This window comes from Lemur catta, chromosome 6 (assembly GCF_020740605.2).
Source record: "Lemur catta isolate mLemCat1 chromosome 6, mLemCat1.pri, whole genome shotgun sequence".
In the NCBI taxonomy this organism is placed as follows: domain Eukaryota; kingdom Metazoa; phylum Chordata; class Mammalia; order Primates; family Lemuridae; genus Lemur; species Lemur catta.
Window position 1 is genome coordinate 61905007 of NC_059133.1, and position 17961 is coordinate 61922967.

The 17961-nt window shown below is 33.1% G+C and overlaps 1 protein-coding gene across 1 annotated transcript in view; it reads left to right on the top strand.

Moving 5' to 3' along the window:
- The window catches only part of NELL2 (neural EGFL like 2), a 320895-nt gene that overhangs the window by 122296 nt on the left and 180638 nt on the right, over positions 1-17961 (top strand). Inside the window, exon 10 of the mRNA XM_045553976.1 lies at positions 14991-15082. Coding sequence (XP_045409932.1) covers positions 14991-15082 — 92 coding nt within the window. The remainder of the gene's footprint in view (positions 1-14990; positions 15083-17961) is intronic.

The window sequence follows — 17961 nt, forward strand, 5'->3', positions numbered from 1 at the left end:
AGGAGGATGGAGGATAATGTTTAGCATACTTTCTATCTGAGTCTCAAAAAGAGAGGAGAGGAAAAATGGCTGAAAATGATGTGGAACTGATAAAAGACACCAGTCTGCAGATTTAAATAGCCCCAGTGAATCCCATAAACCTACATCTAGACACAATATAGTGAAACTTCATAAAACTGAAGACAGAAAAAATTCTAAAAATAAACCAAAGGCAACATTAATGCCAGAGGAATAACGAAGAGACTGATCACACTGACTTTTCAACGAGCTGAGGCTAGAAGGGAATGAAATGCTATTTTCAATATATAGAAAGAAAATAGCTTCTGACTTTGAATTATATACTCAGTAAGAGTATCTTTTAAGAATGAGGTAGAGAAAAATATTTCTCAAAAATAAAAAGCTGAAAACTAAAGTTATAAATAGTATATAAACCTATGTGAATATTGATAGAATAAGATGATAATTATAATCATCACTCTCATACTATCTTATGGAATTTAGAAAATATATAGAAATTTTAAAAATACAACAATAATATTATATTGGAGGGACATAAAATGTGTTAAAATAGATTAAGATCCTTCTATTGTCCCAGAAGACAATTATTATTGGCTAAACTTAGTTTTTTATTAGTTAAGAATAGAGAGTGTAAAATATCTCAGCTACTGAGTGTAGGGGAAAATGGAAGGAACAAAAATAAGTTGTTAAGAGCAGTAAGAAAAATAAACAGCATAGGCAGGAAAAATAGAAAACATAAAATAAGACAGTATACACATTGTTGTACAGCAGGTATCTAGGACTTTTTCATCTTGCATGATTGAAACTCTATAACCATTGAATGGCAACTCCCCATTTTCCCCTGCTCCCAGCCTCTGGCAACTACCATTCCATTAATACTTTCTGCTTTAATGAGTTTGACTACTTTAGATAACCTCATGCTAAGTGGAATCATGCAATATTTGTCCTGTTGTTACTGGCTTATTTTACTTAGCATAGTATGCTCAAAGTTCATACATGTTGGAACATATGACATGATTTCCTTCTTTTTATGTCTGAATAATATTCCATTGTATGTATACACTACATTTTCTTTATTCATTCATCCATCAATGGACACTCAGATTTTTTCCACCCACTGGCTATTGTGAATAATGCTGCAATAAATATGGGAATACAAGTATCTCTTCAAGATCCTTATTTCAATTATTTTGGAAAAATACCCAGAAGTGGGATAGCTGGATCATGGTAATTCTTAATTCTTTGAGGAACCTCCATACTGTTTTCATAGAGACTGAACCATTCACATTCCTACCAATGGTGCACAAGGTTTTTAATTTCTCTACATCCTTGCCAACACTTGTTATTTTCTGTTTTTATTTATGTTTGTTTATTTGTTTTTGGTAATGACCATCCTAAAAGATGTGAAGTGATTTTACATTGTGGTTTTGATTTGCTTCTTCCTGATAATTACTGATGCTGAGCATCTATTTATATATCTACTGGCCATTTGTATCTCTTTTTGGGAGAAAGACCTATTCAGATCCTTTGCCCAATTTTTAATTAGGTTATTTGTGCATTTGCTATTGAGTTGTAGGAGTTTTTCATATATTCTGGATATTAACCACTTACTAGATATATGGTTTGCAAATATTTTCTTCCATTCCATAGGTAGACTTTCAATCTGTTGTTTCTTTTACTGTGCAGAAGCTTTTTAGTTTGATGTTGTCCCATGCATCTATTTTTGCTTGTGTTGCCTGCGCTTTTGGTGTTATATCGAAAAGATTATTGCTAAGACAAACATTATGAAGCTTTTCCCTTATGATTTCATCTAGAAGTTTCATAGTTTCAGGTCTTGTGTTTAAGTCTTCAATCCAGTTTGAGTTGATTTTTGTGTATGGTTTAAGATAAGAGTCTAATTTCATTGTTTTGCATGTTGATAGCCAGTTTTCCCAGCACCATTTATTGAAGAGACTACCGTTTCCCCATTGTGTGTTATTGGCACCCTTGTTGGAGATTTGAACATATATGTTTGCATTTATTTTCTGGGCTCTCTATTCTGTTCCATTGGTTATAGGCGTGCTTTTATGCCAGTACCACACTGTTTTACATGCTATAGCTTTGTAATATGTTTTCAAGTCAGGAATTGTGAGGCCTCCATCTTTCTTCTTCTTTAATAAGTGTTTTTTTTTTTGTTGTTGTTTTTTTATTGGCTATATGAGGTCCTTTGTGGTTCCATATGAATTTTAGGATTGTTTTTTCTATTTCTCCAAAAAATGACATTGGGATTGTGATATGGATTGCATTGAATCCAAAGATTGCTTTGGGTAATACAGACATTTTGGCAAAGTTAAGTCTTTCAAACCATGAACACAGGCTGCCTTTCCATTTATGTATATCCTTTTAAATTTCTTTTAGCAATTTTTTTTTATTTCAAAGTATCACAGGGGTACAATTGTTTTTGGTTACATGGATTGCTTTTGTAATGCTCAAGTCAGGATTAAAAGTTTGCTCTTCACCCAGATAGTGTTCATTGTACCTGTTAGATAGATTTTTGCCTGTCCTCTCTGTCCTCCTGCCCCCTGCTTGATTTCTATCGAGATTTACTTCCCTCTATGTACATGTGTGCTCATCAGTTAGTTCCAGTTTAATAGTGAGTACATGTGGTGTTTGTTTTTCCATTCTTTAGATACTTAACTTAGTTTTAAATTTCTTTCAGCAGTTTTATAATTTTCAGTGTACAAGTCTTTTGCCTCATTGGTTATATTTGTTCCTAAGTATTTTATTATGTCTAATGCTATTGTAAATGGTATTATTCCCTTCATTTCCTTTTTGGATTGTTCCTTGTTAGTGTGTAGAAACAACTGATTTTTGTATGTTGATTTTGTATCCTGCAATTTTGCTATGTTTGTATATGAGTTCTAACAGTTGTTTTGTGGAATTTTTAGGGTTTCTTCATATAGGATTAAGTCATCTGCCAAAAAAGATAATTTTACTTTTTCCTTTCAAATTTGGATCTCTCTAATTTCTTTTTCTTACCTAATTCCTCTAGCTAGCACTTCTGGTACTATATTAAAGACAACTGGTGAAAGTGGGCAATCTTACTTTGTTCCTGATCTTAGAGGAAAAGCTTTCAGTGTTCCGCTATTGAGTTTGATATTAGATAAGGGCTTTTCATTTATGGCTTTTATTATGTTGAAGTACTTTCCTTCCATTCCTAGTTTTTTGGGTGACTTTATTATGAAAGGGTATTGAATTGTATAAAATGCTTTTTCTTCATATGAGGTGATCATGTGATTTTTAGCCTTTGTTCTGTAACATGGTGTATCACATTGATTGATTTTTACATGTTGAGACAGTCTTGTAACCCAGAGATAAATACCACCGTATCATGGTATATAATCCTTTTAATGTGTTATTGCATTCAGTTGGCTAGTATTTTGTTGAGTATTTTTACATGTATATTTATTTGGGATATTTGCTTGTAGTTTTCTTTTCCTGGTTTTCTTTGTCTGTCTTTGGTATCAAGGTAATGTTGGCCTCATAAATAAATTTGGAAGTGGTCCATTCTCTTCATCTTTTTTGGAAGAGTTTGACAATGATTGGCATTAATTTTTCTTTAAATTGTAGAATTCTCTAGTGAAGCCCTCTTATCCTGGGCTTTTCTTTGTTGGGAGATTTTTGATTAATTAATCCACCTCCTTATCAGTTATAGATATGTTCAGATTTTTTAGCTCTTTATGATTCCATCTTGGTAGGTTGTATGTTTTTAGAATTTATCATTTATTTTAGATTATCCTATTTATTGGTATATAATTGTAGTAGTCTGTTATGATCCTTTTTATTTCCGACATCAGTTGTAATGTTTCTTCTTTCATTTCTGATTTTATTTGTTTGAGTGTCCTCTCTTTATTTCTTAGTCTAGCCAAAAGTTTGTCAATTTTGTTGATATTTTCAAAAAAACCAAATCATCATTTTGTTGGTTTTCTTTATTGTGTTTTTTTATCCACTATTTTTTTCTGCTCTACTCTTTATTATTTTCTTTTTTGTATTAACTTTGAAATTAGTTTGTTTCTCTTTTTCTAGTTCCTTAATGCGTTTACATTCTTTGAGATCTTTTTTCTTTTTTAATGTGTGTATACTGCTATAAACTTCCCTTCTGTACTGCTTTTTCTGCATCCCATAAGTTTTATGTTTTGTTTTTATTTTTGTCTCAAGATATTTTCTAATTGTCTTTTTGATTTCTTCTTTGACCCACTGATTCTTTAAGAGTGTGTTATTTAATTTTCATATATCTGTAAATTTTCCAGTTTTCCTGCTGCTTACTGATTTCCTAGTTTCATTTCATTGTGGTTGGAAAAGATATTGGTTTGATCTCAATCTTCTTGACTTTGTTACAATTTGTTTCGTGATCTAATGTGACCTATCCTGGAGAATGTTCTGTGTGTTCTTGAGAAGAATGTATATTCTACTGTTGTTGTGTGGAATGTTCTCTATATGTCTGTTAGGTCCATTCAGTTTATAGTGTTTTTTAAGTCCTCTGGTTCTTTATTGATTTCCTGTCTGGGTGTTCTATCCATTATTCAAAGTGGGGTACTGAAATCTACTATTATTTTGTTGCTGTCTATTTATCCCTTTAGTTCTGTTGATTTTTTTATGTGTGTGTGTGTATATAGGGGTGCTCTGATGTAGGATGCTTATTATTTATAATTGTCATACCTTCATGGTAGATTTACCCTTTTATCTTTATATAATGTTCTTCTTTTTCTCGTGTCCTTTTTTTCTCACTCTTTCCTTTGTAACAAATTACATGTTTTTATGTTGCATGTCCATTAACGTATTTTTATAGTTATTTTTATACTCCATCTTTTAAATTCTTTACCAAAATTAAAAGTGATTTACATACCACTGTTAGAGTAGTACAGTGTTCTCTATTTCTGTATATTTAAATTCACCAGTGAACTTTATACTTTTATATACTTTTGTGTTGCTGTCTGATAGCCTTCATTTCAGCTTGAAGGATTCATGTTATCATTTCTTATCAGGTAGGTTGAGTGGCAATGGACTTCCTCAGCTTTTGTTTATCTGAAAAAGTCTGTATTTCTTCTTTATTTTTAAAGGGTAGTTTTCTTATGTATCCTATTCTTTGTTGACAACTTTTTATCCCTTTCATCACTTTGAACATATCGTTCCATTTCCTTCTGGCCTGCAATGTTTCTGCTGATAATTCTGTTATTGGAGCTTCCCTTGTTGCTTTTCTGGTTGCTTTTCTCTTGCTTCTTTCAAAATTCTCCTTGTCTTTGACTTTTGACAATTTGATTACAATGTGTCTTGGTGTGACTTTGTTTGTTTTAACCTAATTAGAATTATTTCAACTTCTTGAATTGGATGTACTAGATTTGGGAAGTTTTTAGTCATCATTTCTTCAAATAAGCTTTCTTACTCTTTCTCTCTATTTTCTTCTTAGACTGCAGAAATTGGTTCATTTGATGGTGTCACATAATTCCCTTGAGCTTTCTTCACTTTTACTTTTTTTTTTCTTTTTGCTCTTCTGCCTGCATAACTTCACATAAGCTATCTTTGAGTTTGCTGATTCTTTTTTCTGCTTGATAAAGTCTATTGTTGAACCCCTCTAGTGAATTTTTTTAATTCAGTCATTGTATTCTTCTTCTATTTGGTTCTTTTTTCGAAAAGTTATGTTTTTTTAATAGATATTACTATTTTGTTCATGTATCATTTTTCTGAGCTCATTGAGCATCTTTATGATGGTAATTTTGAATTCATTTCTGGTAATTAGTATGCTTTTGTTTCTTTATGATCAGTTTCTGGAGATTTGTTTCTTTGATTGGGTTGAGCACACTGCTGGGCACATAATAGCCACGTAAGAAATATAAGCAAGAACATTCCCATAATTTTCTTCTCAGTAAATGTACCTGAGGGGAAATCCATCAATACATATGATAGCATCATTGAAAGTATGAAAAATTATGGGAAGCCCTTTTGCTTCTTATTTAATTCTAGAGGCTTTGAGGGGGGATCCATTCAAATTTTCATACATTATTATGAGAAGGTTGATTTTGGGGCTAATTTAATTCTTAATTTCCAAACTTAACATAGTGTGTTTAACATTTTAACCTCAATGTTTTATTTAGCATAGCTGTCAAAAATTTTACTTAATTGACCCCTAATGAAAAAACCATCTGAGAAGAAGAAAAGGTGATGTACTTCAACAAGTATTTTTCTCCAAAGTAAAATTACAGGTTTATTTAATGAGGCTCAATCTCTAGTGTTACAATATACATCAAACTCTCTCCCTCTCTCTCTCCCTCCACCTCCCTCTTTCCCTATCTCCATTTCTCCCTCTCCCTCTCTCCTCCTTCCTTCTTCTCGCTCTCTCCTTTCCTCTCTCTTTATTCTTCTCCATCTCTCTCTTCCTCACCATTTCTTTCCATTTCCATTACTAATTTTTTTTTGGAGTTATAAACATAAGTGAATGATTTAGAAAGTAAAAAGCCTCTGGAATAATTTGGTCCAATTCTTGTAGTAAAACCCTGTGAATTACTGACTGAGATTATCTAGGCTTGAGATTTATAGTAAAAGCTCCCCGAATTGACTAGTTGAATTAGTCTACACCAGTGATGCTTAGCACTGGCCGTACATTAGAATCACTTGTCACGTCTGTAATCCTAGCACTCTGGGAGGCCGAGACGGGTGGATTGTTTGAGCTCAGGAGTTCAAGACCAACCTGAGCAAGAGTGAGACCTCGTCTCTACTAAAAATAGAAAGAAATTATATGGACAGCTAAAAATATATACAGAAAAAATTAGCCAGGCATGGTGGCGCATGCCTGTAGTCCCAGCTACTTGGGAGGCTAAGGCAGGAGGATCGCTTGAGCCTGGGAGTCTGAGGTTGCTGTGAGCTAGGCTGATGCCATGGCACTCTAGCCTGGGCAACAGAGTGAGACTCTGTCTCCAAAAAAAAAAAAAAAAAAATCCCTGGATGCTCTTAAAAGCTTTTTGTTGCCTGGGCCCTTCCCTAGAGATTCTGATTTACTTGGTCTGGACTCCACATATTGGAATTTCCAACATTCTTCCTATGTACAATCTCATGTGCAATTGGGGTTAATAATGAGTGAACTATAACCTTCCTACTCAAAGCGTGCTCATTGAACCAGCAGCATCAGGTCTCACTCCAGATCTACTGAATCAGTATCTGCATTTAAATAAAATCTCCAGGTTATTTGGGAAATGCTCGTTGACAATTTCCATTGGTTCTGTTAAAAAAAAAAAAAATCCACTGAGCTTGAGGCTAAGCCTACTTATGTTCCCATAATATGATTTGCTTGCTAACCAAGAGATAGGCATTTTCTTCCAACCCAGCTTGTGTCCATTGTATTGATGTTATAATTGTAATATTATTAATATCAAACTGTTATAAATAAATACATACATAATATGTAAACCAATGAGATATGAATATGAAGGGAAAGGAATTTTATTTTATAAAGTAGGTTGAATGATTCGAAAAAAGTTGATAAACTCTAATTACTAAAAAAAGTACTCTTAAATTAGGTGTCAGTAGGACAACTATAAAATCTTGTGGAAGAAAACATAAAATTAGAAAGATCCCTCTCAGACTGTTGGGCAAGTGTCTATTTTACTCCACTTAAAAAAAAGAACTAAAACTTATACTGGAATTTTTAGGTAAAACATTATAAGTTTTATTTATACAATCAGGACTATAATGAAACACAATCAAGGAATCTATACTGAAAAAAAGTATTCTACATCAAAACATCTTAGAATGAGTGTAGATTTGTGTGTTTAAAATGAAAATGTTTAAGATACATATTCATTATTGTCTATGATTCCTCAGTTTAACTGATTATTTTCAAATAGTGGACTAAATACCCATCCAGATAACATAGGATAAAAAGGCTTCTACTGAATATCTATGTGACTATCTCTGTTTGAATGTTAATTTTATTTTTCTCTTTTCTTAGTCCCTTTTTCTCTGCATAACAAAACAGTTTTCAATTTAGCTGTACCTGGACAGCTCTAAAAAATAAAAAGGCCCAAGACCTACTCTCAGAAATTCTTTTTGATTGGTCTGGCATGCAACTGGGATATAGAAACTTCTAAATGTTCTTCAAGTGATTTTAATATGTGTCTGCCATTAAAAAACATTGGGCCAGTAGGTTGGGAGTATGTGTAAAACCAATTTATAATGAATCACTTCTAGCTTATATAGGTTTCTTGACTGGATGTTCATTAGGATCTTGGTACAAAGTATATTGTGATTATCATTCTAGTCTATTCTTTGTATATGTCATGAGTGCTCTTTCCCTGATTTAAATCATATTAAAGCATTTCTCCTGCAGTGTTCACTTTCAAAGGTTCCTTTTCTGTAAAGCATTTCCAATTCCACTCCTGTAAGACGTTGTTCTTTCTTCTGAGTTGCACATAGTTACTTCTGTGTGTGCTCATTGTTTGACACAGGAGGCTGAATGCTCCTTGAAGGCAGGGAAGGTAACATTCTATACACTGCCTGGCGGATAGTAGGTTATCAATGAATGTTTCTAATTTTCACCAGGTGTTGCCACTCTTACTGCAGGTCTTTGTGAAATTATTTTCCTTCTCCTGTTTACCCTTTTGTTGCTTTCTGCTTTTTTTCCTCCTGCTGCATCTTAAGTATACTTTTTAATGCTTCAGTTCCCGACTGCCTCCTCTGCTCTCTTCCCTCCTCTGCTTGTCTTCTACACAGAGCTTGCTCCCTTTAACTTGGTGTTTTTTCTCTTCCCTTAGTTCATATTCTTTGCATAATGGAAAGAGTTATTAATATCCCTCTCAGGAAACTGCATTTGAAAATGTCCTCCTCATAGAGCTATCCCCTAATAGTTTCCCTCTTTTTTGTTTTACTTGCACACCAGAGACTGTTCTAACACAGCAAAATCACTGTTTGAATGTCTTCACTTGTACTATCCTTTTTTTTTTTTTTTTTTGAGACAGAGTCTCGCTCTGTTGCCCTGGCTAGAGTGAGTGCCGTGGCGTCAGCCTAGCTCACAGCAACCTCAAACTCCTGGGCTCAAGCGATCCTCCTGCCTCAGCCTCCCGAGTAGCTGGGACTACAGGCATGTGCCACCATGCCCGGCTAATTTTTTCTGTATATATTTTTAGTTGTCCATATAATTTCTTTCTATTTTCAGTAGAGACGAGGTCTCACTCTTGCTCAGGCTGGTCCTGAACTCCTGACCTCGAGCGATCCACCCGCCTCGGCCTCCCAGAGTGCTAGGATTACAGGCGTGAGCCACCGCGCCCGGCCTTCACTTGTACTATCTTGAGCGCTAGTTTGTAATTTATAATGGAAAGGATGATGCTTTACAATTCGTGAAGCATTTTATGCTCAACATCTCCTTCATTATAATATCTAAACAACATGTAGCTAAATGGTGCCAATTATTTTGGAAAAATGTTCTACAAAGTTAAACCAAAGATTAGATGTTCTCATTTTGACATAATTCACTGGATTTTGGTGGTAAGAAAAGATACACAGAAGGACTATCAGATGGATTCTAGCCCTGGCTTTGAAACTGACAATGTTTGAACTTTTCCTTATTATACATTATATTTCTGTGTAAAGTGATAATGAAACCTGCCTCCTCATGTGTGTTCATTTTTCTGTCACTTTAATAGCATTTGAGTATTGACACACATACTATATTTTCCTCCAAATCTTTATCTTCACTCATTCAATTTATTTTTCTTATCCCCAGGGGAATGAATGAATTGATTGCATTATCTTTTTAAAAGACTTTGTTCTATGGTATATGAGCCAGGATCAAGAATAAGACTAGTGATGGAAAGGTAGCTAAATCAAAAGAATTTCAGAATATACTTTAGATTCCAATTTAAATGGGTAAAATTAAGGTAGAGTCAAAAGCACTGAATTCTTCCTTCCTGCAATAGACTTTGCCTTTTTGCTGTTATCCTCTAAGTACCCAATTCTTGTTTTCCCAGCATATAGGCTCATGTGGATGGGATGTTTGAATTTCTGCTCTGGTTCTATTCTGGAAGTTATTTTTGTCCTCGTTTGCCTCCTAACCCCTTACTACTGCTAAATTTATAGTATTTTAGCTCCTGTTCTCTTTTTGGAAGAATAGGCTACTGACCTAAATTGAGGCCCCCTAGGAAAAGCACTCTTTGGTTCTTTAGAAGACCAAGGACACGACGTATATGAAACAGGAAAAGGAGGGTTGCACAACTACTATTACGATCTCATTTCCTAAACTCTAATATTAGTTTTACACACAACTAAATTCCCAAACAATTAATGAGATTTAGTTAAAGGAAGTGATCATGTACAATTAATAAATGTGTGAATTATTTAAGCACTCTGAACTTTTGATCATTTTAAATAGCATTGACTCACAAAATTTTTATTTAGGGGAAGGACAAAGTTTTGTTATCAAATTGTCTAAGCAGACTTTCTTTGAGCAAGTTAATTTCTATTATTTATGTTAATAAGTTACTGCTATGACAGTAACGAGCTACTTTCTCACTAACTGATAGACAAATCTCTCATTTCAGATGTTTTGGATCTACTCCAGTGGAAAGTAAGCTGTCATTTTGTAAAAAGGGCAAAATCTTTCTGTGAGACCTAATCTGTACAACCTTTATTATAAGATTCAAAATCCAAAGTTGAGACCAAATGTAAAAGGAAGAGTGAGGTTAAGAGACATTCAGTTCAGTTCACTTAATTTCAAGTTTTTCATCAAACAGGAAGCCAGAAGAGAATTTACCAGAAATTTAACAAACCTTGGGAGTCTATTATATAGGGCCAGTGCTGGATGCTGAATAAGATCCAAAGATAATTAAGACACTGCCCTTGTCCTCAGGTAGGAAAAATGAAAAAATGTACAATTAACTAGAGAAAAGGTAAAATGTGTTCAGTGCTTAACAGAGATTTAAGCATTGTAGAGAAGAGAGATTAATTTGTATCAGTTAGTGCTCAAGACTTTTATTACAAGCATATTGTTAAGAACTGACTTCAAGTGGGTCCGAATTACGAGAAAAGATTGTGGGCAGGATAAATGCAGTGTAGCTGATTGGAGTCTTTTAAGAATATTGAAAACACTTTTAGATGTTTTTATTTGACTCTGCACAATCTTTGCCTGCCTCATGAATGCATTTATTGTACATTCTTCTTTAAAATCTATAATAAAATGCAGATATACATAATTACAGTTAATGAGATATTTTCTCATCCAACAGCTTTGATTTGTGTATCCCTAACAAATAACTATCATGTTGGCTCAGAATGAAATAACTGCTATTATACATGAGATTTTTAAGAGCCCTCCCAAAGGAAATCAAGATTTGAAAGAAAGCCATATGAAAGCTACGACTATATAACACTCTGTCCTTAACAGAGAGTTTAATCAAGTGAAAGATCACTGGTATTTAGTGTTTTTCAAAAAGAATTTTAAAGAGCCTGTGAGTCCTATATCTGACCTAAATGAATTATACTGTTTTTTTTCTTGGTATCTGACACTTTTTAATTTTGTGTTTAATCATTTTTGGAAGTGTTCCTACCAACTGGGAAGTTTAAAATAGATGTATATATTTTCAGTCCAGTAATAAGAAAAAAGCTAAATACGTAGTGAGTAAGGAAATGTTTAGAAGTAAAATATGATATGCCCTTTTGCTTATATATTTTAAAATATTTTTAGATAGATTTGGATAATTTTTTCTACAAAGGTTTGCAGAAGTTAATTCAGATCTTGGTGGAGGAACTTGAAGTTGTTATCTCTGGATTAATTATCAGTAAGTCAGGATTTTAATGTATAACATAATTTTCAGAGTTTTATTGGCTTGTTTCATTTCTCAGTCTGTGTGGTAAATTACATTTTACTTTTTAGCAACCAATGACTTTCAAATTTGTATCTGTACTATTTCCTGCCTTCCTATTTACAGTGAGGTGTATTTATGTTGCTAAAATGGGGAAAAACGAAGTAAAAATAATTCATATTAATTGATTTTTCAGACTTTCTCATAATTGTGGTACTAGTAACTACATAATTTGTGATGTTTAACATAGCCTTGATAAAATATATACATCAATTGTTATGTCATCCTATTGAATTTCCTCAAGTTCTTGTTAATATTCTCACTTATGGCTGAACAAGCTGTGCACTAGAAAGCTCCCGGTAACATAAATCACATAGGGCTCTCACTAGGCAGCCTCTCCTCCTAACTCTGGCTTACTTTGGGCTCTAGTAAAACCATTTCCTCCGCTGTTCTTTAGCCCTAGGGTGATAATGACTTCCTGCTGTTACCAGAGTCTGCATCCTTGACCAACCCTTGTTTATTTTCTTAATCTTAATCCAGCTGTCCCTTCCCAGAAGTTCACCACTCAGTCTCCAGTGTTTCCATATAACTTATGAATTCTTTAATTATAGAACTTCAGTTTGGCTTCTTTGGTAGTTATTTGTATATGAATCTGTCTGCCCTACTAAATAGTGAGGACACAAATCACATCTCTCATTCATCTTTGAATCCCATTATCTAGCATAGTATTTGGTATGAAGTAGGAGCTTGGCCCATGTTTGTAAAATGTATGAATAAATTAATATGACTGTTATTCCCTCAATCTTCTCTTAGAAATGTCCTAGGGCCATTCTAGTTTTTATGATTCCTTGCAGTGTTTTGAGGATCATTATAGCTATTCTGAGTTTCTTCACATTTTCCCCTTAAAGAGCCTAGGGAAGACATATGCTAGCAACATTATTGAATATTCCATGTAAACCTTAGAAGTATGGAGAATCATAGCAACTTATCAAAAAAGAAACGAGACAAAAATCACTCACTTTGCATTCTCTCGGTTTGGGCTCATTGCTTGAAACAGTATGAAGCAATTGTGATATCATTTTTGTGCTTTCTCCCTCTCTGTCAAGCTCCATTTGGTGCCCTATTGTCCCACAAGTTGCCTATTTGAGTCTTTTGAATTAAGAGTTTAGAACAGAAGGTCCATCTGCTCTACATGAATATTAAATTATCAGAAGACTTTGTGTAAGGAGAGTTTACCCTTGTGTTTTTTACAGTGTTTCCTTTCCTCTCTGTGTAAAAAAGACTTAGAGCATGCATCTTTTTCTTCCATATACCCTTGGCTGCAGTTATCAAGTCAGATAATGTATTAGGCTTAGAAACCTTTGAATGGCAGGTATTGAATAGAAAGAAGTAAGAAATGTTTTATTTATTCTCATTAGCTTATAAAATGTAGTAGTTATTAAGTATAACTGAACATACAATATGCCAGATCTTGGTATTTTAAGCTTACTGGGTTTCATTAAAAAAAAAACAACTCTAAAATTATATGTTGGAGATACATTTTGCAATAAATCAGATTTATCAATTAAATTCATATCATTTTCATTTATAATATAATAGATAGTATATAACTGACAAACATGTAGCTTCATTTTGAATATTCATAAGTGAGCAAATTTCAGCCAGCCTTTAAGTAATATATTTAATAATTTATGCAAGTAAGTTGTATTTTTTTCCTGCAAGCTCCGAAATATTTAAGATCACTTGACTGGTAGATATATATTGTGTAGTCAAATTTGTTAATGAAAGCTGAGTAAGGAGATCAGGTTAAGGATGGTTTTTAAAATGTGCATGGTTTCCATTATTTAAATGTGCAGCATTAAATAATCAGTTAATTTTTCAGTGCAAGTTGGGTTATACTTTGTATATGAATATTTATACAATAATATAGTGTTATTAATAAAAGCATATCTAATTTCTTTGTTACCAATTATTATTGGCAAGTTGATACTTTTAAATGTAGTGGGTAGATATGAATTCCAAAGAATGAAAGAAGTTCTTCTAATTCACACGATGGAATTAAAAGAAAATGTACAGATTTATTTTGTAAAATTCATAGTTAAATCAAACATTGGATTTAGTAAATTTGAGGAACAAATTGCCAGAGTCTGTTTGCATCAGGTGATCACTTTCACTCGTCTTTGGAGTAATTATCTTGGAGTGGATCTAAGTATTATGGGACTCTGAAGCACCTACAATAGTTTGTGCCCTTTAGAAGAAAACCAATATAAAATTATGAAAGCATAAGTTAGTTCAAAGTCTTAGAAGGAGCCTAACCCAGAGAAGGGCTCTGATGATTAGGCTTCATTAGCTTCAGGGTAAATCCATCTCTGTTTAGGTGCTGAGTCAACATGGGTATGTGAAATATTTATTGCAAAACAAACAATTTCTATTGGCTAAATGTTTGTGGGAATTGTAAATATTTTGCAAGTTTAACAAAAAATTATTTGCTACTCAATGCATGTTCATGAATCAAAAACATGTTTTTCCATTGAACCTAAAGTTATGTTTAAAAATGTATTTAACTGGGATGGAAGCAAAATAGATCCAGATTAAGACTTCTTAACATTCTAAATAGGGTACCCTAACCTATATATACTTATAAATAAAATAATACTAAACTATGAAACATAAGCTTATGTGTATGTGCTGAAGTTAAAATAGCTTCTTTCTAATTTTGTGTTTTAAAGTTCTATAATGGTACATAAAAAACAAACTTTTCTCATATTGTCCCCTGATTCTCATATTACCCCTGATTTGTTGCCACCCTAAGCACCTACTTACTATGTCCTTAGTGGGACATCATCTATCAGGCAAGTAATTGGCTGTGAGTCTGCTTTTTGGCACTCCTTTTCAGAGTCTAATTCTGGTTTGCCATTGCCCTTTATCCTTTTTGTACCTTATTTTACTCTCTCAACTTAATTAGCATGACAGTAATTTAAGTTTATATGTACCATGTGGTGCGGTAGATTGAATGAGTGTATAAGTCATTCAAACATGTTGAAAAAGGTGTAAAAATATGTGAAATGCTGTTACAAAATGATCTGAACACCTCTAGGCTATTTTTTCTAATAAATAAACATATATATATATTTTTTTATTCCAAAGCAATATGCCAGTTTCAAGGACGAACCTACTTTGAAGGAGAAAGAAGTACAGTCTATTCCTCTTCTGGAGTATGTGTTCTCTATGAATGCAAGGTAAGAAGACTATTCACAGGCCTTTCAAAATTATTTCAATTATATAAACACATTTCTGTAATAGCTCACTCTTGTAATACCCTTTTCAAATTCTAATGCAAAGAGAAAATTCAAAATATTATTTATAGTTCAGATGTAAAGAAATTGCCATTATGTTTCCAAACATGTAAGGTAATGGTTGTAAAACAATTTTTTTTCCAACAAATAAAAATGCTCTTTTGTCAAATTAAGGTTTTATGAAGTTGTCTTGTATTTTCCAAATCCAAATCAGCTCCTTGTTTGGGGTTGTGAGGAAAATGTAGATAAGGTCAGATTCAGCTTGGTGGCACTTGTGATTTTGAACCATGTGGAGTATATCATTCAGTTCAATTAAAAACAAACCATAAAAATTACCTAGTAAAAATTAACTGTTGGATGGAGTTGAGACTAATATTGAGCTTAATTCTTTGGGATGAGTATCTTAAATTAAAGGGGAATTCTTAAAAACTTACTTGCCATGATATCTTGCTGTATGTTTCTGAAATAAATATGATTCATTTGAACTCTGCTACTTGACCTACTAATTGAAAAACTAAATACGTTTCACAACAATTTTCATATGTTTATTTTACAAATTAAAATGTTATATTTCTTGACCTTAATGTTATATTTCAAGCCATAGTCTATCTGAAGGAAACTGTCTACCTATAAAGTTTATGCTTTAAGGTTTCATTTATATTTGATCCTTAATTTTCCTCTTTAAATGCTTCCTGTGCATAGGTTTAGGGGATGATTTAGCATGTATAGATTATGTGGAAAATTAAGATAGTGATGTACTCTGCTGTACTATGAGCATCTCTATGATTATTAGGAGTTGGGGGAAAGGAAAATCCTAAGAATTTTGCCAAGATAAATTGAGTTGAAAATAAGCTAGTTATCCACTTTATGTATCTTAATTTGGAAATCCTTTGGGATAAACAAGGGGGAGATGCTAAGAGGCAAGCGAGACTGTGACAGATTTGATTTATAGAACATGAAAGCTCTGATTTCTTCATGTCCATAAAATATTCTAGCTGCTTTTTTGGGTCTTAAATCGGCTTTCTTATGATGTAGGTTACTATCTTAAAGATAAGAGAACTGAGGCACAGGAACATTAAAATGAATTGCTCAAACTACATTTTAAGATGAATTTTACTCTATCAGCATCCCTATACCAATGCTGTTTTGAGTGGAGTAGGCCCCACTATAGATAAAAGGATTGGAAGACAGAGTGAGATCTAGGAACTCCAAAATGAGAAAAGGAACTCAGAGAAAAGTTACTTCAAGGCGGGTGGAGAAATTTTGTCAGCTGGTTTCTAGTGGTAATCTATAACGTTGAAATATCAGCTCTAAATTTAAAGATCTTGAGAGCATTTAAAGTTTCTTTGTGTGTGTGTGTGTGTGTGTGTGTGTGTGTGTGCACACGCATGCGCGCTCACATCTTCTTTTCATTTGACCAGAGTATGTCCCATAATACTGATAACTATGGTTTAGAAATTTACTGGTATAGTTGCCTGCTTGATTTTAAAGTTGCTATAAAATTATTTGATTTTAAATTAGTTCAGGTAGAGGTTTATATAAAGGCTAAACTTCAGGTGCTCAGTAAATATTAGATGAATGAACAAATGTTACCTTTTATTTGCTTAAACAAAAGGCACCATTTCCTACCTTCTAATGCTGTGCTATGTAATAAAATATGATACCCAGTCACAAACAATTTTTGTTGGGCTAAATTTTCTATATTTAACCCCATATGTCCAAAATATTATCATTTCAACATGTAATCAACATAAAAATTATTAATGAAATATTTTACATTCTTTGATCATACTAAGTCTGCAAAATTTTATGTGTATTTTGCAATTACAGTGTTCAAGAGCCAGATGTAGCTAATGGCTATTGATTGGACATCACGGCTCTATCAGACGATCATAAGCTTTTGTAGTTCGTGATTAAATTCTTGACATTAAGGACTTCCATTATTTCTTTTCTCTTCAGGCCCCTTAGCTCCTGTATTTACAACTTTACATAATTGACAGCTCTCTCATGCTTCCATTTTCTGGACTGTCAGTTCTAGTCTCTGTTTGTTCTTTTATTGTCAGTTTTGTGGCTTTTGAAATATTTGCTAGGGGTCTGTGACTTTAATAGTAACACAGAAAAACAATGTGGTTTTGAAAATAAGATTACCAGAACTTATATTACTGTCAAACCAAAGGAAAACTAGCATTTGACTCTGCTGTATACGTGTCTCCTGCCACTTTTTTGACAAGAGGTTATGATTTGGAGAAAGTCCTTTACATAAATAAGCCAGGAAAAGGCAGATATTGAAATGTATACTTCTTTCATGAAAATAGTGCTTACAGAAATAATATCTAAAAATCTAAGCTAACAATGCAGTTAATGTAATAATGCAGCCTTTAAAATGGAAGCCTGCAGGTTCCAAGAGTTATTTTAGTACTTATATAATGGTAAGCATAATATAACGTAGTTAATGACCCTTGTCCTGAAGATATTGGAGACTGACAGTATAGAAGCCATATGTTTGCTCCTAGTGCAGAGCTATGAGAGTTATCAGAAAAGTATTTTGTATTTTTGTTTCTCCTTAAGAGAGATTTAATCTATTTGGTTGCTAGAACTATAATGATTTTATGTTGATTCATTTAAGAAATTTTTTTGAGTGCTCACTATGTGCCAGAAAATGTGCTAGATATTCATTTATAAGAGACATGAATCCTGATCTTATTTTCCTTATATTTTTGTGGGGATATCTAATTTCCTTACCAGAATCATCTGTGAAAATCTCTTTATAGCAAAACTTTATAAGAAAACTTTGAAATAAGCATGTTTAAAAAGTTCAGTTT